The following is a 20,626-nucleotide window of genomic DNA, read 5'->3' on the forward strand; positions in this document are numbered from 1 at the left end:
TCACCAGCCTTGGTTATATGTTAAAGCCTTTATCATCTCATTCTCTGATATCTGGACTGCTGCCTCCTTGTCCTAAGTTACACGTGTACTCCTTCATTTTCTGTTACCTCATTACTCTGGAGGATATCATAAAAGGACAGGCTTTGCATTCGGTACCAGCAGACATATGAAATGGAAACAGGCCGCTGATCACTGATCAGTCCAGCAGGTAGGGAGGAACAGTCACTGACAGAGAGAGGATCTTCTACCACAAGAGAGACAGAAAGGAGGGAGAGACACAAAGAAAATAAACAATAATGCTGAAGTGAGAGGCACCGACAGAATGACGTGAGCATGAGCGTAACCTGCCACGCATGGAACAGCAGTGGAGCTGAAGATGTTTTCACAGAACAACACATGTCTCCAGGGCGTGTTTGGTCTTCACTGCTTTGTGTTCATTTGAGGCATGGGGAAGGAACAAAAATGAGGAACAATGAGCACTGATCTCAGAGCTAGTTAGATTAGCCTAACTAAATGTTTTAATTGTTAAAATGAGTCACTGGTTTTATATCTATTTATAATAAGCCCTCTGCTTTAGAGAAAAATATGAGACCTTGTCCTGTGCTGAACTATTCCTCCCTTTCAGGATATAAGGGCATAAAGAGTGGAAAATTCACCTGCGTGGGATCGAAATGAGGCTCTACAGTCAGCATTTTCTAGTACAGAATAATTTTCCTTGTCATATTTCAGCAACAAACTCAGCTTCAGTTTAAAAACAGAGGTGGTTACACAAACTAGGAATAGGTCTGTCCTTGCATGTATATGTTCTGCATCAATACATCTTCTCTAGAGCAATGACGGCCTGATGTCTGAGGGCTGCTGCTTGAGTGCAAGTGCACTCAGCTTTACGATTCCTTGTTCCATTTTCATTGAGCATTAATTTCCATTTGATGAGGGCTGTGATAAAGTACTCCGAGCTCCCTGGAGACTGTCTTGGTGAAGGAAGAACACCTTAGCAGGCTTACCACTTCATCCTAAAACCTACGCTGAACTAGGAGTCTTTTATTTCAGTCTTTCAAAAGTCAGTGTCTGCACCTCAGCTGTTGAGTACAGAATTAACAAATGTGTATCAAATTGGCTTAGCTGTGATCAGGGGGAAAAAAAGTGTTTTTATTTTGAGTTGGAAAACGCAAATAAAGAAAAAGCAAATGAGACTGAGCAATGACAAAAGGTTCCAGAAAAGATGGCTAGGTAAAGAAAGTAAGTTAGTAATACACATAATTAAAACTCTGGCTGCAGCAGCTAAAGACAATATCCTTTCCGCTCGAGCAATGACTTAATGCCTCTATAACTGAAAGCATTAAGACAGTTTGAACTACTTTAAATTTTAAAGGGCATCAACATTTTTTTGGACAGTTACTTCTATGAAAATTACTGCTCTAACTGATTTTACAGAGGTGCACTATGGGAGTGGATATGTGCTTCTTGAGTGATGGTTTATGCCATCGTTCGAGGATATGGGAGGCAGTTCAGTAGGTGTGCCTGACACTTCCCCAGAAGGAGACAATGGAACAGTGCACTTATTAATGAGGAGCAAAAAGGAAATTGTCAATTCAAAAGCGAGCCTGGAGCTGCAGTTCAGATCGTTCTGAGGCAGATACCTCCACAGCAATACTAAAGTCGATCATTGAAACACTGGTATTTCTGTGCCAGCAGACGTGCACCGTAGTGTTGCCACGGTGTGGTGACTGACGTTCGAGTGAGGTGCGGGATGCACTGAGGTCGTCCTCAGATTCCTGGTCTACAGTAGTTTCATCAGGAGACTCTATGAAATGCAGGGAAAAAGCATCTTTCTTCCTCTATGCAACAACATATATAATTGGAAAAATTAAACAAATCAATTCTGTCCACAATATTGTGAACTAATTTTAAAACACAATTTTAGAAGTAATTTTGTGCAGATTTTAAGTAGATTATTATATTTTATATATTCACTTAATGTGTTTCTGCAAGTGTTAGAATTAAAGCATGGTAGTTACCATGCTTTGTTGGTGTTTTAATACCTTCCAAGGACAGGCACTGCCCAAATCTGGTTATATAGTTCCTGAAATCATTATGCTTAAATCACTTCTCTATTCAATGAAAATTTCTGCTAACATCAACAAGAACATTAAAATGACACATCTCTAAATATATCTATACATATATATATAAATCAACTTCAAATGCATTGGTTTGACTCTGGCCAGCATTTTTCACCATTTTGCTTAGCAGCAATTAGCAATCATACTGACAAAAGTGAGTTAAACCTACTCTCTAGCATTTACTTACTATTGTCAGGTGGGCTGCTTGCCAGTAGCTCTGGGGCAGGGCCACTGCTTTTTTCTGCAAGGTCTATTGCCATCTGGATGTCCTCAGTCCATTTGTCCATTTCAGCACGGGTACTAACAATGAAAATTAAAGTTTTATTCACTTTTTTACAGGCTGAAAGCAAACCCTAAGAAACAAGCTAAGCTTACTTTTAATTAAATAAATTTAGTCACAAGATGCTACTTTTTTGTTTCCCCTGATAACTTAGATTTGGTTCTGACTTGCCACTCTGTTTTGTCCTGTTCACTTTTTTTTTTAGCAAGTGGCTTTCACAAAAAAATACACCTTTGAAATCGTTTTAGGAGCAAATACAAACAAAATGATGCCTCTCTGTCCCACTGTGACAGCTGCAGAGAAATACAGTTTACATGTGTGTTTTCTTCACTGGATTACCTTGCAGCAACAACGATGGACTGGTGTTGACCTCGTAGAGTCAGACAATGAGGAACTCCCCATTCCTCCTCACTTTCTTCTATCTGAGAGATTAAAAACCCAAATGCAGTCAGATTTCAGAAAGTGTGTATTTCTTAAGGTGAAACAGTGAACTGAACAAGCTCTTACCATTGGGGAAAAGAAAACTAAGAGAAATGTTCACAAACAACAACTTTGAGCTAGGTATTGAGAAAAAAAAATGGTGGTTTGCGAGTTGGAAGAACGGTAAGTTAGTCCTGCAAAACCTCTCAAACCAAAAGTGTGGCTTTGTCTGCTTTGTGTCAAAGAAAATAGTGATATTTTTATCAGAAGATGATTTATCATACAAAGGGGTATATTAAAAAGGCTGTGAGCGCTCTGGACACTGCAGCATAACACAGTTCTGTTGTGAACAAGTTCAGGCCAAATGGCCATCAATAACTGAGTAGAGTCCTTGAAACGCTAGATAAAACTCGAAGCCTTGCAGGTGTTTAGAGAAAATCAGTCACTGTGGTACTGATTACCTAATTTAATTCTCAGGAAAACAGTACAGAAGATATACAAACCCATGAGAAGTTCAACGAAAATAATGGAGGGAATGAAAGTGTTTTGAAATTAGCAAAAATATTTTTGAAACCATATAGGAAGAGGTAACTAGGTCCTATTGGCTTGAACTGGCTGTGTGCCAGAAGAATTGCAGCAAGAGCTCCAAATGATATATTGCTGCCAGTTTCCCACTACTTAGGCTTTAAGATACAGATCTGGAAACATTAGGAAATGGGTTTTTTATAAAAATTAGATGGTCGCTACTGTTTACTTGCCTTGCACAGTGTGTCTTTATTGAACTGGTGATGAATTACTTGTAAGAATAATGGTTAAATTATAGTTGAAAAAAAAAATAAGCCATCTCATGAGAAGTTTGCTTTATGAGGAAGCAGCCCCCAAAAATGCCTTTTTTCCCTGTCATTTTTGCTTATTTAATCACCTTTGTGCAGAAGGCCGCATGAACACATGCTGAACCCAACGCAGCCCCAATCAGGCACTGTAAAATGTAACTCCAGCTTCTCTGAATCAGAGACCCCCCTTTGGCTGCTGCTTTCAGTCCAGCAGAAATCATCAAGCACTTAAGATGGGATCACAAATGGCCATTTAAGCACAAATGCCTTAAGTTCTGATAATACTTACTGTCATGCCATACAGTGGAAGATGCCCATGGACTTTAAACTGATTGGATGCTGTCAGGCCTCTACTTGTGTACAACAAAATATCATTAAACTAAAAAACAAGAATAAGCATTATTAGAATGATGTTGATTGGCATGGATGTACGTGGAAAACAATATCAGAATGGTAAATACAGAAAAACTGACTATATGACAATCCTAATGCATGAATCCAAAATATTGGCTTCCACACTACTCCACTACCTCGTGTTAGCCCCTATCTTCCTTCTGAGCTAGTTTTAGGTATGTTCCCACAATTTTCCACTGGATATTTTCCAATGCCTTCTAATATTCCCTTTGTGATCTCTGTGTCAGAACTAACAAGCCACACAACAGCAGTGAAACCGAGTAGTACATTTCACACTCTGCCATACTTTGAAGCTACGGAAGATGTGTCTTTCATCAATATTTTCTTCTGCTTTGAGTGGAAAGATAAGTATATGCGAGAGATGTGTCCCACTCAACCCTTATGAACAGAGTGGCTGTCTATTACTCCCCATATTCAGAAGGAAGTCAGGAGACCTGTTTTAAGGTAGATGGATTTAGGTTTGAAATACCAAGGTGCAGAGACTGAGTATCTCAATTTGTAGAGCTTCATGCAGGAAACAGCAGTTGTCCAAAGCATGTTAAATGACTGTCTGTGTTTTGTTGCCATAAAATAAATGGCATGTTTTCACTGTGCCACCTGGGTCAAAGTGTTTTTTTCTCAAACCAGATAGTTGCATTGAGAAAATCATACTCTGAGCTCTCACCACAGACCTCTGCAATTCAGTAGCAGTAGTTCATGAAGCTTTGTGGATCAGCCACTAGAGGGGGATTTAATTTTGCCGATGACTGCACATGTATTCGGAATCCCACAATACTGACCTGGGATTTTACCTCCAAATAGAGTCTGGTGCTTAAGACAGATCAAAGACTTCTTTGACAGAGCGAGCACCTGACTTGAGACTCTAGTCTTAGATTTTTAATGTTTTATACAGGTATAATATCAAGGCATCATCTGGTGACAAGAACTATTGGTATGCAAGAAAATATGCACCATATTCATTAGGCTTCCTCTTCAGTGTCTTTAAAGGCAGAGGATAATCTACCCAGGTAGATTTATCAGGTTATATCTTCGACTTATTTGAAAGATTAATATCAAACACCTTGTAAAACCTAGCATACTCACAAGCTTTTCTACACACATATTGTCTTCACCTTTTGCATACAAGGAAGTATTCTCGTGCCACGCAGCAGTAGCTATTCAATGTTTTACCCTGTAACACTGGATTAGAAACTCTATGCACTCTAATGGGTATTCCAGTGTGCCAGCACCAAGGGCTCAGCATCAGCAAGATGGGGAGCTTGGGAGCAAATCAGCTGGCCAGGAAGAGAGAAGGAACCATCTGATCAGCTCTTGTGGATCAGAGATTGAATGGGATCACCATAACCTAAAAATGCTGTGAATGATGTTGGGAGGAGATAACCTTTTCTAGAGCAAGAGCTGCAAAATATATCTCCAGGTAAAGACACGTTCACCGATACATTGGGCATCCGTGGGCTGAAACTGGATGGTTTGTGGAAAAATTTGGTTCTGTTACGTGTCCTGAGAGCATTATGTGGATTATTGTTCATATCACCAGAAGTCACTCTTTATCTTCTTTTCTGCATATAATCACTATCCATGGTGCCACTTTTCATTTTGCAATAACTCTGCTTTTATCTAAGAAGACAAAGTGCTAGGAAGTAATATTTTACCATTATATTCACCTGATCATATAAAAAATAGTTTTATCTTTGCAAGAAGCAGTTACATTGGATTTGGACAGAGATGTAAATTCTTAACAACCAGCTACACAGGTGATGTATTATGCCAATTGAAAAAAGGTTGTTTAAAAATATTTACTGTAATTCACAATTCAAGTCTAACAGTATGTCTAATAGTTGCCTAGAGTTACATTTCATTATGTAAAGAAAAACTATCTTTTTACTTACCAGAAAGAACATCCGTTGCTGTAAACCTTTTCCAGACAACTTACTAAGACTGCCCAGTCTAATAAACTCCTGTGGGAAACAAAAAAAAAGTATCTCCTGCAAAAATGACAATTTTTTTATTATGCAAACATAAATATGACTACTTGGTCATAGGAATGATTTGACTACCAGTCACCAAGACTTTTAATTTTATTAAATATGTTAAAAATTTAATTTATAGGATAATTCCTTTCCATTTTTAACTGTCTTTAGGATAAACTTCTTTCACTCATTTTAGGAAAATTCAGCTAAGCAAATTTTTTTTACCTAAAATTAAGAAAGCTTAACTTCAGGCAGCTCCCTCTTTCATCAGTTTTGAATATTTTGTCATGGTACAAATGATGTAAAAACTAATGGTAAGTTGCCCTATATGTTATTGGTTCTCCAGTGGTAAGCTTCTGTGGTGCATATAGCATACCTATCTCTTAACTGCAATGCAAAATCAGCTACACAACATCACCATCAGCAGCAAAAAGAAGCATATTTTTCTGGAAGTGTAAGTTATCCCAGTACCATCCATCTCATATAGTATAGCACATTAATTTAGATCAAACTGCTTAAGAATGTTTAGGTATGGAATAAGAGGGAAAGTAGCACATCTGAAACTTTCAAAATGCTGTATTTCTTGGGGTTACTGTGAACTATGCAGTAACTCACACTTTCACTTATCTGAAAGTCATGAAAATATAGTTTTTCAGTTACTCGCTCCAGCTTCTGCAAAGAGGTTTACATTTATTTATTACAGTCTTTCTAAGGTCATTCTACTCATAACTGTGCATTAAAAACCTATCTAAAGCATCAGAATCACCTCCACCTCGGTATACTGGCTGTCTAAAATAAATCTGTTCAGAGAGACAATCTGGATACCTTAGGGTTACTGTGATGTGTCCAGTCCCCCCACCTGCATTACTTAAGGGCTAAGGGGTGGGAAAAGTGGCTAGAGGTGGTTATCCCTATACCACAGTAAGCTCATGTTACCAGAGAGGCCACTGGAAGATGTTGTTGGCCACCAAAGAGTATTAATATTAATCATAATTAGTATTTATATGGTACCATCTGATAGTCACCAGCAGGCTTAGCATCACCACAGCAAGTGCTGTGTTAACACCTGGATCAAGAGCTGCAGGTCACTGCAATCTGCAAGCACAACCAACCACAGGATGTTTTCATGTCCAATATAGGTACCAGCTTGGTGGCAGCAGAGATCCCACTCTGGGACAACATGAAAAGGATGGCAGTGGCACTTGCCTCCCAGCCAGGCCTGCCCCAGGGTAGGGACTTCAGTCAGAGCCAGAAGAGCAGCCAAAGGGCTGGAAGCAGCAACATCTTGGGCATGTGCCAGAGCATGGTGGCCAATGTTTCTTGCCTTGGCAGGCAAACAACCTCTGCCTCCCCATCTGCCTTTTCCTTGAACTTCCTAGGACGGGAAGACTGCTCAGTCTTTAAATAGAATAGGGTAGCAGAAACACCCGATGACAGCATTTAATTTCATGTGATAGAGAGATGCACGGGCTGTGAAATGTCCTGAGGGACTTGCCAAGGATGTGAACAGTCTGTGGATCACTAGAAACATGAGCTGTGGCAGCTGCTTGGAGACAGAGAAAAAGCAAAGTGAGGGAGTGGGGAACAGCCACAAATCCAGAAATACCTGTGCTCAGCACTGCCTTCCCAATGGCACATCAACTTCATACCCCAGCATTTCACTTGCTGCAAGTATTATTTTTGTATATGACACACAAAAGTCAAAGGAGCGGGGAGGTAACTACTTCAGCAACAGACAACTCTCAAGTTTGCTTGCACAGATACATGTGCCTAGGAAAATAAAAAAGGCTACAAATATTACACTGTGGGTCATTTATTCTGAAATAAGCCTTTGTTCTTAAAAAAGCATCACAAATAAAAAAGAGATGTTGGTATTTTTGTAGCGCAATTAAAAGTGTTTACTTAAGGCAACCTTGTCTCAAAAATTATTGCCTAATGTTACATGTAGACTAAAAAGACTGCTTGTCCCCAGGGCCATGAGTTTCAAAGCAAGGCATTGTGAAAGGGCTGAAGGTCCTCCAGCACAAATGTCTTATTTTCCTTTAATCTGTCATGCTCTAGTATCGAGGGTTGGGAAGAAAAATAAGGGCAGCACGAAATGAGGAAATGTTCAAGCTCTGAACACTGTGATAAATATTACATTTTTAGCGCATCTGTTGTAATAGATGTTTGGAATTGCCTACGACTGCCCAAATCTATACAAAATCAGTAAACGAGGATTGCCTCTTCCTGCTTTAAAGGTTGCTGTTTTCTATGGTGTGCTGGTTTTGGCTGGGGTACAATTAATTTTTTCACCATGGCTAGTATGGGGCTGTGTTTTGGACTTGTGCTGAACACAGGATTGACAATATAGAGATGTTTTTGTTATTGCTGAGCAGGACTTACACAGAGCCAAGGCCTTCTTTGCTTTTCATACCGCCATGCCGGCAAGGAAGTTGGGGGTGCATGGAGCTGGGAGAAGATACAGCCAGGACAGGTGACCCAAACTGACCAAAGGGATATTCCAGACCATACAACATGATGCTCAGCATGTAAAGCAGGGGGAAGGAGGATGTAGGGATGTTTAGAGCGATGGCATTTGTCTTCCCAAGCAACTGTTACGGGTAATCGGGTCCTGCTTTACTGGAGATGGCTGAACATCTGCCTCTCCATGGGAAGCAGTGAATTAATTCCTTATTTTGCTTGGCTTGCATGTGCAACTTTTGGTTTACCTATTAAACTGTCTTTATCTCAATCCATGAGTTTTCTGGCTTTTACCCTTCCAGAACTCTCCCAGATCCCACTGGTGGAAGAGTGAGCTAGTGTCTGCCGGAGCTTGGCTTCTGCCAGGGGGTTAAACCATGACATATGGTATTATTATGTTTACATTTGACAGTTTTTGGTGGGAGAAAAAGATTTGTATGAGGAAAGGGAATGTCACAGTGGCCCCTAATTAACAGGTTTCTAAAACACACCTAATACTTTAAAATTGCATCAAATCTTGATCACGACTCTGTTACTTACTCTTCCTGGGATCACCAGATTGTCCATGCCCATCAAATCTTTCTTCAGTTCATGCAGCTTCTGAAAGTTCTCCATCTTTATCATATTGCCATGGAGCTGAGCCACCATTTCAGAAATCTCAGCCAAAGCAGCTAGATGGACAAATTCATAAAGTGCTTATTAAAAATTTACAAGAATGTTCAAAAAGAATGGCTTTTATCTGCAGCACCTATTTCAAAAACCTTCTTGTGCTGCTCTTCTTCATGGTGTAAAGTTACTCAGGCACACACAAACTCACTACCCACACAAACTCTGGACATCATCTTATGGAGTGGAAAGGGTGGAGTGCTGTAATGAAGAGTCAGCCCATTTCCTGAATCCAAAGTTTGCTCTATTTTAGCCACAGGAACTTTGTAAGAACATTGGAGTCAATTCAGAGCACTAGTGAATGGATTCTCCTAAAGGACTTAATTTCCTACATCTCCAATCAGTCTAGGGATGTTCTTTATGCTTGAAAAAACATTCATTTTTTCTCCCTGCCTGTGGCACACTGGAAATGGACACATCATCCTCAACATCTAGCCTTGGCTGAGGGAAATGAAGACACTACCTCACTGCATTCCCTGAGATCATTCAGGCAGTAGCTACATTTGGGCAAACATCTGTGCCACACAGCACTTCAGTGCCATAGACCTCTGTGGCATTTCTTATTGCCACAGGTCAGGTTACCTCCACATTTTGTGCATTGCACGCTGTGGGTCTCATTGTATGGAATCTGAGGGAACTCAGCCAACTAACTCAGCTGTACCTTATAGCTGCCAGCAATTATGCTGAGCTTTACTCCCTGCCCATGTTCTTCTGTGGATCTGCACTGATGTTAACTGTACAGATAACACAGTTATCCTTAAACATACATAGCTTACAACAGGGGTGGGGGACGGAGGTAAAGAAGAAGGAAAACAAATCATCAGAAAGAAATGGCAGGCAATGAGTCCAGACTATAGGGGGAAATGTTTTCATGTTTGAAAAAAAAATCCAAGCCAGCTGTTTCAAGTTCCTGAAACAAATCATGGAAATGGTAATAGAGTACACTATATGCCTTGAAAAAAAAAGCAAATAGCACTTAAAGACATAATAACAGCAGCCCTGCTGGGTCAGAGCAAGGGTTCACCTGGGCCAATATTTTGTGTTCTTAGCAGATCTCTAGGGAAAGAGAGGAGCACATATGGTATGTTCCTTGTGCTCTCTCCCAACCTCCCAACTGTTTTCAGTTTAAGAGACTCCCTGAACTGTCTGTCATTTCTGTGTGTTTAATAACCTCCAGCAGAATTCTCTTCCAAATACCTGCCCAGACTGTGGCATAATGTGTATACAACCTGAATCCTACTGTTTCTGGTGTTCAGAGTGCTGGATTTTGCAACTCAATCCTCTTTCAATGTAGGTTTAAAAAAAAATAAATCTTTTTTTTGGCCAGCCATACACCTCTAATGGAGTAGGATGCTGTTCCACAACCCCAAGAACTGGTGTCTTTTCTCTTACTTACCTCTTGAATCCCTGAAGTCTGTGTGGCTTGGAGGATAGTGCTTGCAAAGCCTCTCCATTATCTGCTTGTAGTGCATAAGCCTGTGTAAAGGTCTGAGAAGGAAGGTGTTGAGAGGCAAGTAGCAAACTTTCTGTAGTTCAAAATCTCTGCAAAAGGTCTCCAGCTTACGAGAGTTCTTGATCCCATTCTCCAACTCCATTAAAATCTCATTGTGCTTCCGCAGGTGAATTGTCAGTTGCTTATATGCACAAAAAAAAAAAAAGGTTGTAGTAGAGCTCTTAGCAATCACTATGAGAGATGACTCAGCCCAAACCTATTCCAGCAAAACATCCAACTAGCACAGCAGTGGAAATTTTGCAAACAAAATCATTCTAAAACACAATAGCTCTGAAATGTCATTACTCATCTGAAGTAGACACCCCCACCCGTTCTGCATTCCCTGTAAAACAAAAGTACATGAGTCAACGAAACTAAGTCTCTTATCAGTGAGAAATCCAAAGGCAAGGAGATGACATGAACATAGCTCATGCAACTGGGTGCAACAGGGACACAGCCAGACAATGTGAATGCAGAGTTAGGAAAGAAAACGAAATTTTCTAAAAGGATGAACGGATTTAGTTGCCCCAGTTCCCTTAGGTGCTTTTGGGGAGCTGAGATGCAGGTAAATGGACTTTTAGCTTCTGCTGCCTTCTTATTCATGAGAAGTTGCACCTCCCGGGAATCTGAACAAACACAAAAATAGAGGTGTTGTCCAACAGAAATGGATATGTTAGAGTTCTTCATTCTTGGACTACAGCCTCTTCTCCTTAGTGCAGTCTCTAAGATCACCCCACTGGTCGTGGGGAACCAACCTGTGCACCAGCAAGTGAGTGAGGTTTGCATGAAACATGTAACTTCATTTAGGTCTCAGTATTGCAGATATTTACAAGTCCCTTTTAAAACAATTCAGCAGATTTTTTTTAACAATTAAGACATGGAATTAATTTGTGTTTTGCTAGAGGTGAACTGGTTCTTCAGGATGCACAGAGCTTCTCTGAGCAGCCAAATAAAGTTTTCCAGTATCTGGTAAAACATTAGGCAGCAACAAAAAGACACTGAATGCATAAAATGAATGTACTTGAGAAGACACTTTTGCTTAAGTTTGTGCTTTCTGACACATTTCTAGTCAACTCTCTCTCCTGTGATTTGTGACAAGTTTACCAGAAACATACCTTCCCTATAGCTAAGCTGCTTCCTCCATAGACTACATATTCGTTTTACAAGTCTGGAACTCAGGCAAGACACAGCAGACCTTCTAGATTGCTACAGAGACTACCCATTAATTACTTGCTCTTAACTTCTCTCCTATGTTAATTAAACAAGAAATGTCAGTCTTCAGGTCTTTTAACAGTTCTCATGATAAATAAGTAGAGTTTTAACTAATTTTACTGTTTTCTGTGCAGTTCTTTCGAGTTAAACTAGCTTTTGCCTCTTTCCTCCACGAATCAGCTAATCAGCGGTGGTGAATCTCAAAGCAAATGAAGTAAAACCCTCTAATGGGAAAGGAAAAATTGGAAGGCTGAAAGCACACTGACAGGACTAAGTTACAGTGAGGACTATTCACAGCCTTTACACTAGTGCCCCAGAAGGACCTGCAGACAGCAAACGACAGACAATTTAATGTTGCAAGGTACCAAGAGAAGAATCTGTCAGAAGCTCTTTGGTATTCTAAAAACTGTAAGTGAAGGTGTGCATGGAGGGACAGAGGTAGAAAAGTCCAATTTACATTTATTCCAATGCATCTGAATCATACCTTGAGGGAAAAAAGCAGTTCCCGGCTAAATACACTGCAGAGAGAGTAAGGTGACGAGGCTGTCTATGCTGGGGACTGTAAATGGAGATTTCTAAGCTCCCTTCACTTGAGCATCACTTAACTTCTCAGCGTCTCTCTGTCTTTCTGAAAGATAAATCTAGTACTAACTAACATCTTGGGAGAGCTGTAATGACTAAACTGCCCTTTCCTCCAGCCAAGGACTCAAGGCTGCTGCATTTACTAACTGCAGAATGCCCAAGTGGCAATCACCAAGGAAGGATTTATTGGACAGTTTCAAAAGCACTTTCAGATCCACATACCAAAGGTGAAGTGTCGTGTTTTGCCCCACATCGACTTGGATGCATAGCTACATCATAGTAAGGTGAGCTTATATCCCTACTGTAAAAGTTCATAGGGTTTTCACAGGCTCCCATGCCTGCATTCCGTGCTGTTTTCTCAGCAGAGCATCAACAGAGCATCAACAATACTGCTCTGGCCAGATTAAAAACAGTTGCAAAATCTGCTGAATATTACACCTAGATTTACGGTTCATACATGTATTTTTAATTCTAGTTTTAAAGGGATTGAAGGCAATTGTTCTCATTGATTCAAAAACATCTAACTTGTCACTGTAGTGCAGAAATATAACTTTCCCAAGACTAATTAATATCCAGGTTGTGGATATGTTAACATGTATATTTGCATGAAAAAGTAGGCTTTTGAACAGTCTCATCATCCACAAAAATTCCAATGCTTTGCCTTCTTATTTGAATTAAAAAAGAGCTGGAAACTAGGTGTTCCTGAACTTTTGTGTTTGTTGCTTCTATATTTGGAGAATGGAGGAAAGGGGCTGGACAATTTAAAGTCAGCTTGCAATTCTGAAATCTTATGTCTCACCAAATGCTTGCTACTTCATCAAAGGAAACTTTCATAGCATAATCCTTGATTACAATTGGCAGACAACAGCACAAGAGGCAACATCATGCAAAAACTGAAAGCATGCTAATGTTAATCCATGTCAAAGCTTAATAGTTATAGGATCACTCCTACCTTCATATTCTGAATGTTCTTTAGCATAACATCTCCGATTCTTTGGTAATCTCCTTTAATGTGAGCATTAGAGCGGCCTTCCCTGTCAGCAACAGAAATACCACACACTTCAGTCATGCAATAAAACTGCATAATCACTCATAAGCACAGAAAGAACCTCAACAGCTCATTTCTTTTAAAAACCTGACCCACATGCTCCATTGCTCAGAAGCGTGTGAGGAATATTCCTGCCAGATGTATAATTCCCAAGTACAGTACACCTTTCACCCAGCCTGGCTTTCACTCCTAACAACAGAGAGGGCAGGCACTCAACAGAAGGATTAGACTCCTAAAGAAAATTTTTAGCATTTTTAAACACACCAGAGAAGGCTGAAAATGGTTTGGGAAAAAGAAGATATCCAAATCCCATGACAATATGCGGGCTTAGAGCAGAAGGTTAATTCTGTTCAGAAACAATGTCTGAAACCCAGAACAGGACCTGGGGGGTGCTCTTCCCCGGAAAAGCTTTCTGCTTATGTAAAGGACAGTGGGACCAAAAAAAAAAAATCTATCCAGTATCTGCATTTGACTCATAAGTGTTACATACTGGTAGGAATTTTCTTTCAGTGTGTCACTTATGATATTACAAATGCAAACTGCTCCCTCCCACCCAGCCAGCTGCACTTGGATGAGTGCTCCATTTGGGAGAAACCCAACTCCTGATGAAAAAGATATTCCTGCTTCTAAACCCATGTGCGAGACAGGCAAGGATACCACGCTCTGACTGAATCCAAACACATTTTAGAAAACACAGGAGGAAAAACCATGACCGTAAGAACCTAACTTACAGATCTGTTACAAGCAAGTTATGCTTTCAAAAGAAAATCACTAGGGCTGTGTGGGAAGAAGCACTGTTCCCTTCCCCTTTCCAACTTCTAACAGTGCATCCAAGTTTCCTGCAGCATGGCTTTTTACATGCTGTCCTCAATTTTTACAATTCAGTTCAGCTCTCTAATCTGAGTATTGGGAGACAGATCCAGTCCTGGTGTGAGCAACTGCAATTCAGCCAAAGAAATGCACTACCTTGGAAGAGGACATAAACATAATCAAGTCCTAAATAAATCCAAAGATAATGTAGCCTCTGTTTTATGCTAAATGGATATATTGTTTTTCACTCATTTCTAGTAATTCACACTTTTAAGACAATTCTGTGCACAGTGAAAGCATAAGTAGATAGCAAGGTTATAAAACTCTGCATTCCTTACTATGGGCAACTTAACCAAAGAGGTCTCACAGTCACCAAATCACAGAGGATGCAGCTGTTCTTAGGAATATACTTTCACTGGCAAGACATATTATCATATTAATAGATACATATTCAGACATATATTTTGTTTTGTAAAGTTAACATGATTATGTTTCTGTTGGATAATTTCTCTGCATGCTTTTCTAACCGGGAAATGTGGAGGGCACAGCTTATAAATACTACACAGTAACATCTATTTTATCCTTCAATAGACAGAGACTCACTTGACAAACAAGGGATTGTTCCATGTTCATTTGAACAATAGCCAGTTTCATAGACTGCCTTTAATTATTTCCTATTGTGTTAAGACTCCCAGGCACTCACATGCCTATTTAAGCAAGGAAAAACAGTTCTCAACATGATTTTTTAATGTTTTTTTCCAAACCCAAAGGTTACACCGGGATAGGAAGTTGGGTTGTGTCAGTGATAACTTTAATTACCATCACCAGTTTTGCAAAAGTACTATGTTAGATGAGCACTGTCGTAGTCAAATCATGCCTAAGAAATGCTCTAAACTTCAAGGAAGAGCAGAGGTATGTATGGACATCACAAGACTACAGTCTTCACATTACCTGAGGATAAAAGTACAATTTCTGTCTCCAGGAAGTCTCTGTCAAATAATCTCCCCTCCATGCTGTTCCTTGACTTTCCCTTCAACCATGTCCTACTCATCCAGCTGCTCTCCCCACTGAGATTTCCTATGGTAGATTGTAAATAAAACTTTCCATCCAGTGAAGGTCTGCTCAAAGTAGTGCACATGAAAGTGCCCCCAGCTGAAAGTCACAACCATTTGAAGTCTAAGGCAGTAGCACTACACTGGCAGGAAGCAAGGGAAAGCCACTCTCCACCTGTGGAGCCAGCATGCAGCATCCCATCCCAAACAGTTTATGCTGTGCCAGTACACACCATCCCAGAAATGTCAAAGCCAGATGAATTTGTACTGCTGCCAATAACGGCACCGTATCTGGTAATTATAAGAATTCTTGCTTTATGTGTTATTCTCTACCTCTCTGGCACTGCCTGGATCCTTTTTTATGTCTCTAAATTTGATTTAATCTAATAGACTTAAACAATTTTGTGCCTTTCTGAGCACGAAATATATATAGTTATCTATTTACTGCCAAGATAAATACTAAGTACAGCACTACAGAATATTATTTCTAAGTAGACATTGCTTTTCTGATCTGAGGGCTACAATATGGGTCGGCTAGAATACATATTGCAAATTTCTTATCTAATAGCTAGCTACTTGAAGGCTGATCTCAAGCCTGCTGAAGTCACAGTGAGTGCTTCCAACAGCTAATATTTAGTGCAGCTCTTTACTGAGCAGTCAGGTCCTTATTTCCTAAAAGTTGACCCCCTGGGCACTCTTCAGCACAGCCAGCACTGACTGCTTGCACAGCATTTCACCACACTGGTCACACGCAAAGCATCAAGAACAGTTCCCCTTCACTGGCTTTGGCCAATGACTCTCAGGGCTTTCAGATCTTACTTTCCATGTTTGCAGAGTGACACCGACAGAGAGAAGGGGGTTCCCCAAAAGCAACAGCCTGTGTCCAGCTGCTGGCTGAACAGTGAAAAGCTGAATTGTACCAGAGCCCTCTGCCCAGGCCAACAGAGATGACCTGTGCTGCACGCAGGTGCATGCTGCCTGAAGAAACAAAGCCAGGTTTCCTTAGGAGAAAATACAGAAATGTGATGGCTGGGTATTGCTCCTTGTTTCAGCAATTCTTCTTGCTTTCATTATTAATTTTCATGCAAATGCTGCCCTTTGCAACAGAGATGATTTTCCCACTGGAAATGGTGCATAGGCATGTAGGCTGTGATGAGGAACAGAGAGGCAAGGAAAGCTGAAGCCAGGCATGGGGGAACATGGCAGCTTCACATCTGCCTCCTAACCCCCAACTTCACTCCACTTCAGCTCCATGGCGGACTCCAGAGTAAACCTTATGCTACAATGCCCTGTTTCTCAGCTCCTCAACATGCAAATCCCCCAAAAAACAAGAAGAAATCCCAGGAAAAGAGCATCCAAATACACAGCACATAAAAATAAAAACCAAACACACGATCTATCAGATGATGTCTCACTGCTGCAACAGCCCAAAGCACAGGAGCACAAAAAAGAGCTCTCCCTGCGGTGTATGTTTTGAATAACAACACTCAGCTTGCTGAGAGGAAAGAAGCTGCTCATTTGTTGTGCATCAGTGGCTAAATTGTTCTTTTTACTCCTTGTTTTCATGGGTCACTGTTTGAACATGGTATCTATCTGCCAGTGACAAGGGACAAAGCTCAGGAACTAGGATCTCACAACTTTTCATCAGGAGTTGATTTATGATCCCCAGCTCCATAGAAGATGTAGGGGCTGCTTTCCCCACACATTATGTGCCCTCACTCCACTCACATCGTATGAGTAAAATCACTGAAAATTATGCTGAATAATGGGGATATTATTGTATAATCAGGTTATTTCTCATATTTCTCCAAATAGTCCCTTCCATTTTACATCGATAAAAGTGTACAATTGCAAGAAAGGATGAAGAGACTGACTTTTATACCTGATAAGAAACTCAGACACCACCTTATTTATATTACTACAAATGGCCACCACCTTGACTTACAGGGATGACACAAGTAGCTATGTCAGATTTTCAAATTACATGAAATTCTTAGTGTATATAATTGAAAAATTAATGGAAAGAAATTTCAAGTCAGCCCATTTCCTCAATCATCCATGAATGGTAGCAGAAGAAACAGAAATTTGATGCAGATGGTGGCAAGGCAAAGAAGAAGATAAAGATTTCTCAACAAAGATTCCGAGGTGAACATAAAAATCTTTGATTGCAGCCTCCAATTGCAGCCGAAATAATAATAAATCAATTGCAAAAAATTATATTTACAATGTGTGATCTTCTGTTACATGCTGAGGATCAACATCTCCCTCCTTGATATTATAGTTGATCTTTGAGTACTTAGACACTTCTGACTTTTTATGACTTTATCATTAGCTAAAGTTCTAATACTAAAAAATACCTTAAATATTTGCCATTACAACTACCTTTCAAATAAGAGTAATGTTTTGTAATTCAAAAAGAAGAGTCAATAAAAGCAAAACAGCCCCTTCTTAGCTCACGCCCTCCTATTACACAGTGCTTCTCACTCCCCTGCCCATTCCGGTCGGCACTGCAGCTGTCCTTTCAGCAGTAAGTGGTGCATGAAACACTCCTCAGAGCATAAGAAATGTACTGATGAAGCCATCAGAGCTTCACCAAAGTCACACCAACCCTCTGGGGAGCGTACACACATTTAAAGACTTTGGCTGGCTATCCCTGTTGTGAGAGGAATCCAATGTAAAGGAAATATGCATTAGGAATGCTTTTAAACAAAAAGATCAGAGCAAGTAGCACCATTGCATGAAAAAATATTGTAAATGCAAGAGCATTTCATATCTTGCTGCGGAGCTCAGAGCTGATCCTGCGTGCATCCCTCCCAGAGAGCCGCTGAGATGAACGTAATATGGCCCTAGATGTGACTAATAGATCCTGGACAAGTGATTTCTCTCCCTAACAATTTCCAGTTAATTTGGGTGTAGCACAGCTCTAAACCCCAGAAGTACCCAAAAGTGACTTCAGCAATGCAAACTATCCTTGAGCTCGATGCACTGGCACCAAGCCCCTCTCGATGTCTTTGTGTCAGGAATTCATAATGCATAACTCAGAGGTTTGTATTACAACACATACCTCATCTCTGCACATAGGATGAAGACACTTTTGAAACTGTACTCTTCATCCCTCCTCACCAGATATGCAGAACCAACTGACTAGCTGGCACTCTGCATTTAAGATGGCAGATAAGGACTGTTGCCCTGTTTATATAAACTGTGTTATCATGCTGCTCTTCTTGAGAACAAGTGCTGTTTTTCAAACAGAAAATGGTTAATAAATGAACATTTAGCTCATCTTCCTACACCTCCCTGAGTGCTTTCTTATTACAGGTTTTCAAACTTGCTTCCATCAATCCTGATTGAGCCTTCTCCTTTCATATGCTAAAATCTAAGAGCCTTTTTTTTGCAAATTACCAGCCACACAGTCACATCTGGTAATACCGAGTAGCAGCTTTCCTCAGATGTGCCTGTGATCAGCTTCCCTGGAAGAGGGTAAGTCTGCCTGTATTTCTGAGAAGTACGTAGTGTTTTTTCTTCCTAACACGTGGATAAGGTGTAAAACACAGATTTTTACTGTCTGATGAGAGCTTCCTAGGGCAGAAATAGCTATCCTGCCTTGCTCCAGCATTACTTTCTACAGTGCTCAGTGGTCAACCAAAGGGGTAAACTTCTGGTTCTCCATTTGCTACTTTCTGTCAGCATTTAAAGAAACCAGTGTGGAAACTTGTAATACAAAGATTTAAAGAGGTATGGAAAGATGAGCTCGATTTTTTTTTGGATGGAAAATGGTGCTTGTGGCCCAAATTAACAGCTTAATAAACAGCTTAGATAAGAGAAGGAGTAGAACCGAACTAACTTCTCAGATTCAACTTGCCAGATGTTAATGGAGCATGTCATGCTCTGCCTGCGCTGCCCATACCTCTTCCTCCTTGCAATAAAATCTCTCAGGCTCTGGGAAAAAGGAGCCAGCTTTAAGTCACTGAGATACGCCTCCCTTATTTTCTCCCAGCAAAAAGGATTGGGAATTCCTGGTGTTGCACCCAAAGCTTTGCTGAGGAACAACCTGTGTGAGACCTGGTAGCCAGGACTAGGACCTGGTGCTGGATGCAGCACTTCTGGCACTTGCTAACAAGATAGCCTGATATGTGCTTTTCCATCTCCCACCTGAGGCAACTTTCTGCATTATTCCTCTTCCCTTCCCGTAGGAGAGGGCAAAGGACCTCGCCTGCCTGCATCCACCAAAGGTAATCCTTCTTTTCCTCAAACCACTAGTCTAGTGGGGTATTTCACTTGCTCCCAGGAACATGGCCAGCCTCCAGGGCTCAGCATAGCTGTAGCAACTGAGGGGATTCATGGGCTGCTTCACTGGCCCTGCAAGAGCAAGGGCAGGGCAGAAAATACAGCCCAGAGCATGGAACCACTGATCTTAGGATGCTGTGCAATAAAACCACCAGGAATCTGCTCCATTTCATGGCCAGAAAGAAACTCTGGCTTGGAAAAACGCAGTAACTGCTTGTATTCTGCAGTTGGCTATTGGTGTCAGTATCAATCCATGTCTTATTAAAAACATTATCACTATGCACTGGACACTGAGAAGTGCTGCTCTTAGGAAATGCAGTACTAAAGAGAAAAATGAGTGAACTCTGTAAAGAAACAGATCAGACCTGCCAGAATCTATAACTGGGTCAAAAAGATACTGGCCCTTAAGATGTTCTGTAGGAGACAGCCTTCCTCTGACTGCAGATTCAAACAGTTTAGAAGCCTTCAAGCAAGCCAGAAATGCTTTTAACAATGTGCACAACCTGAACTTCTTTGAGGCAAATTCTAAATGTCTATAGATGTTTGAACAAATTAAGAGCACAGAGCTGTCTAACAATTGTTATGCACAATTCCCCCAGCCTTGCTCTCCTCACAGATCTTTAGCAGAGTATCAGGTTCAGCGTGATTCAAGGCCTAAGAGAGCAGAGAATGATTTCCTGTAAGAGCTTCCAGCATGAAGCATGGTTTGAAACAAACCTTAGAAAACACACTGATGTTTAGGCAGAGCAAGCAGGTTGAACTGGAGTTTAAGTTGATAAAACCCAGCATCCTACTCACTAGGGAAATAGATGACTGGTTTCAGAAGGTTTTCTCTCAGACAAGCTCCCACAACACACGTGGGTAGCAAGGGGCTTCCAGCAGCTTGAAGTCCACAATGCTTTCATTCAAAGCCTTTTTTTATATAGGACGTCACCCTCTGAGGAACGCAGAGCACACTCGTGTCTCAGGACAAG

General features: G+C 40.7%; 1 protein-coding gene across 10 annotated transcripts in view; it reads right to left on the reverse strand.

The window, feature by feature from the left end:
* FARP1 (FERM, ARH/RhoGEF and pleckstrin domain protein 1) overlaps nucleotides 1-20,626 on the reverse strand; it is a 205,996-nt gene that overhangs the window by 4,497 nt on the left and 180,873 nt on the right. For 6 of the 10 annotated variants that reach the window (XM_051780597.1, XM_051780596.1, XM_051780595.1 and 3 more), the window contains exons 17-24: nucleotides 13,408-13,489; nucleotides 10,566-10,803; nucleotides 9,044-9,174; nucleotides 5,960-6,028; nucleotides 3,946-4,035; nucleotides 2,743-2,825; nucleotides 2,311-2,423; nucleotides 1,641-1,804 (exon numbers count right to left, since the gene is read on the reverse strand). In XM_051780597.1, coding sequence (XP_051636557.1) covers nucleotides 1,641-1,804; nucleotides 2,311-2,423; nucleotides 2,743-2,825; nucleotides 3,946-4,035; nucleotides 5,960-6,028; nucleotides 9,044-9,174; nucleotides 10,566-10,803; nucleotides 13,408-13,489 — 970 coding nt within the window. Of the gene's footprint in view, nucleotides 1-107; nucleotides 245-1,640; nucleotides 1,805-2,310; nucleotides 2,424-2,742; nucleotides 2,826-3,945; nucleotides 4,036-5,959; nucleotides 6,029-9,043; nucleotides 9,175-10,565; nucleotides 10,804-13,407; nucleotides 13,490-20,626 lie in introns of all 10 variants that reach the window. The other 4 variants (XR_007903382.1, XR_007903381.1, XM_051780599.1 and 1 more) reach the window with 4 other exon arrangements.

Source organism: Manacus candei, unplaced genomic scaffold, assembly GCF_025592945.1.
Source record: "Manacus candei isolate 608988 ecotype Guabito, Panama unplaced genomic scaffold, ASM2559294v1 h1tg000014l, whole genome shotgun sequence".
Lineage (NCBI taxonomy): Eukaryota > Metazoa > Chordata > Aves > Passeriformes > Pipridae > Manacus > Manacus candei.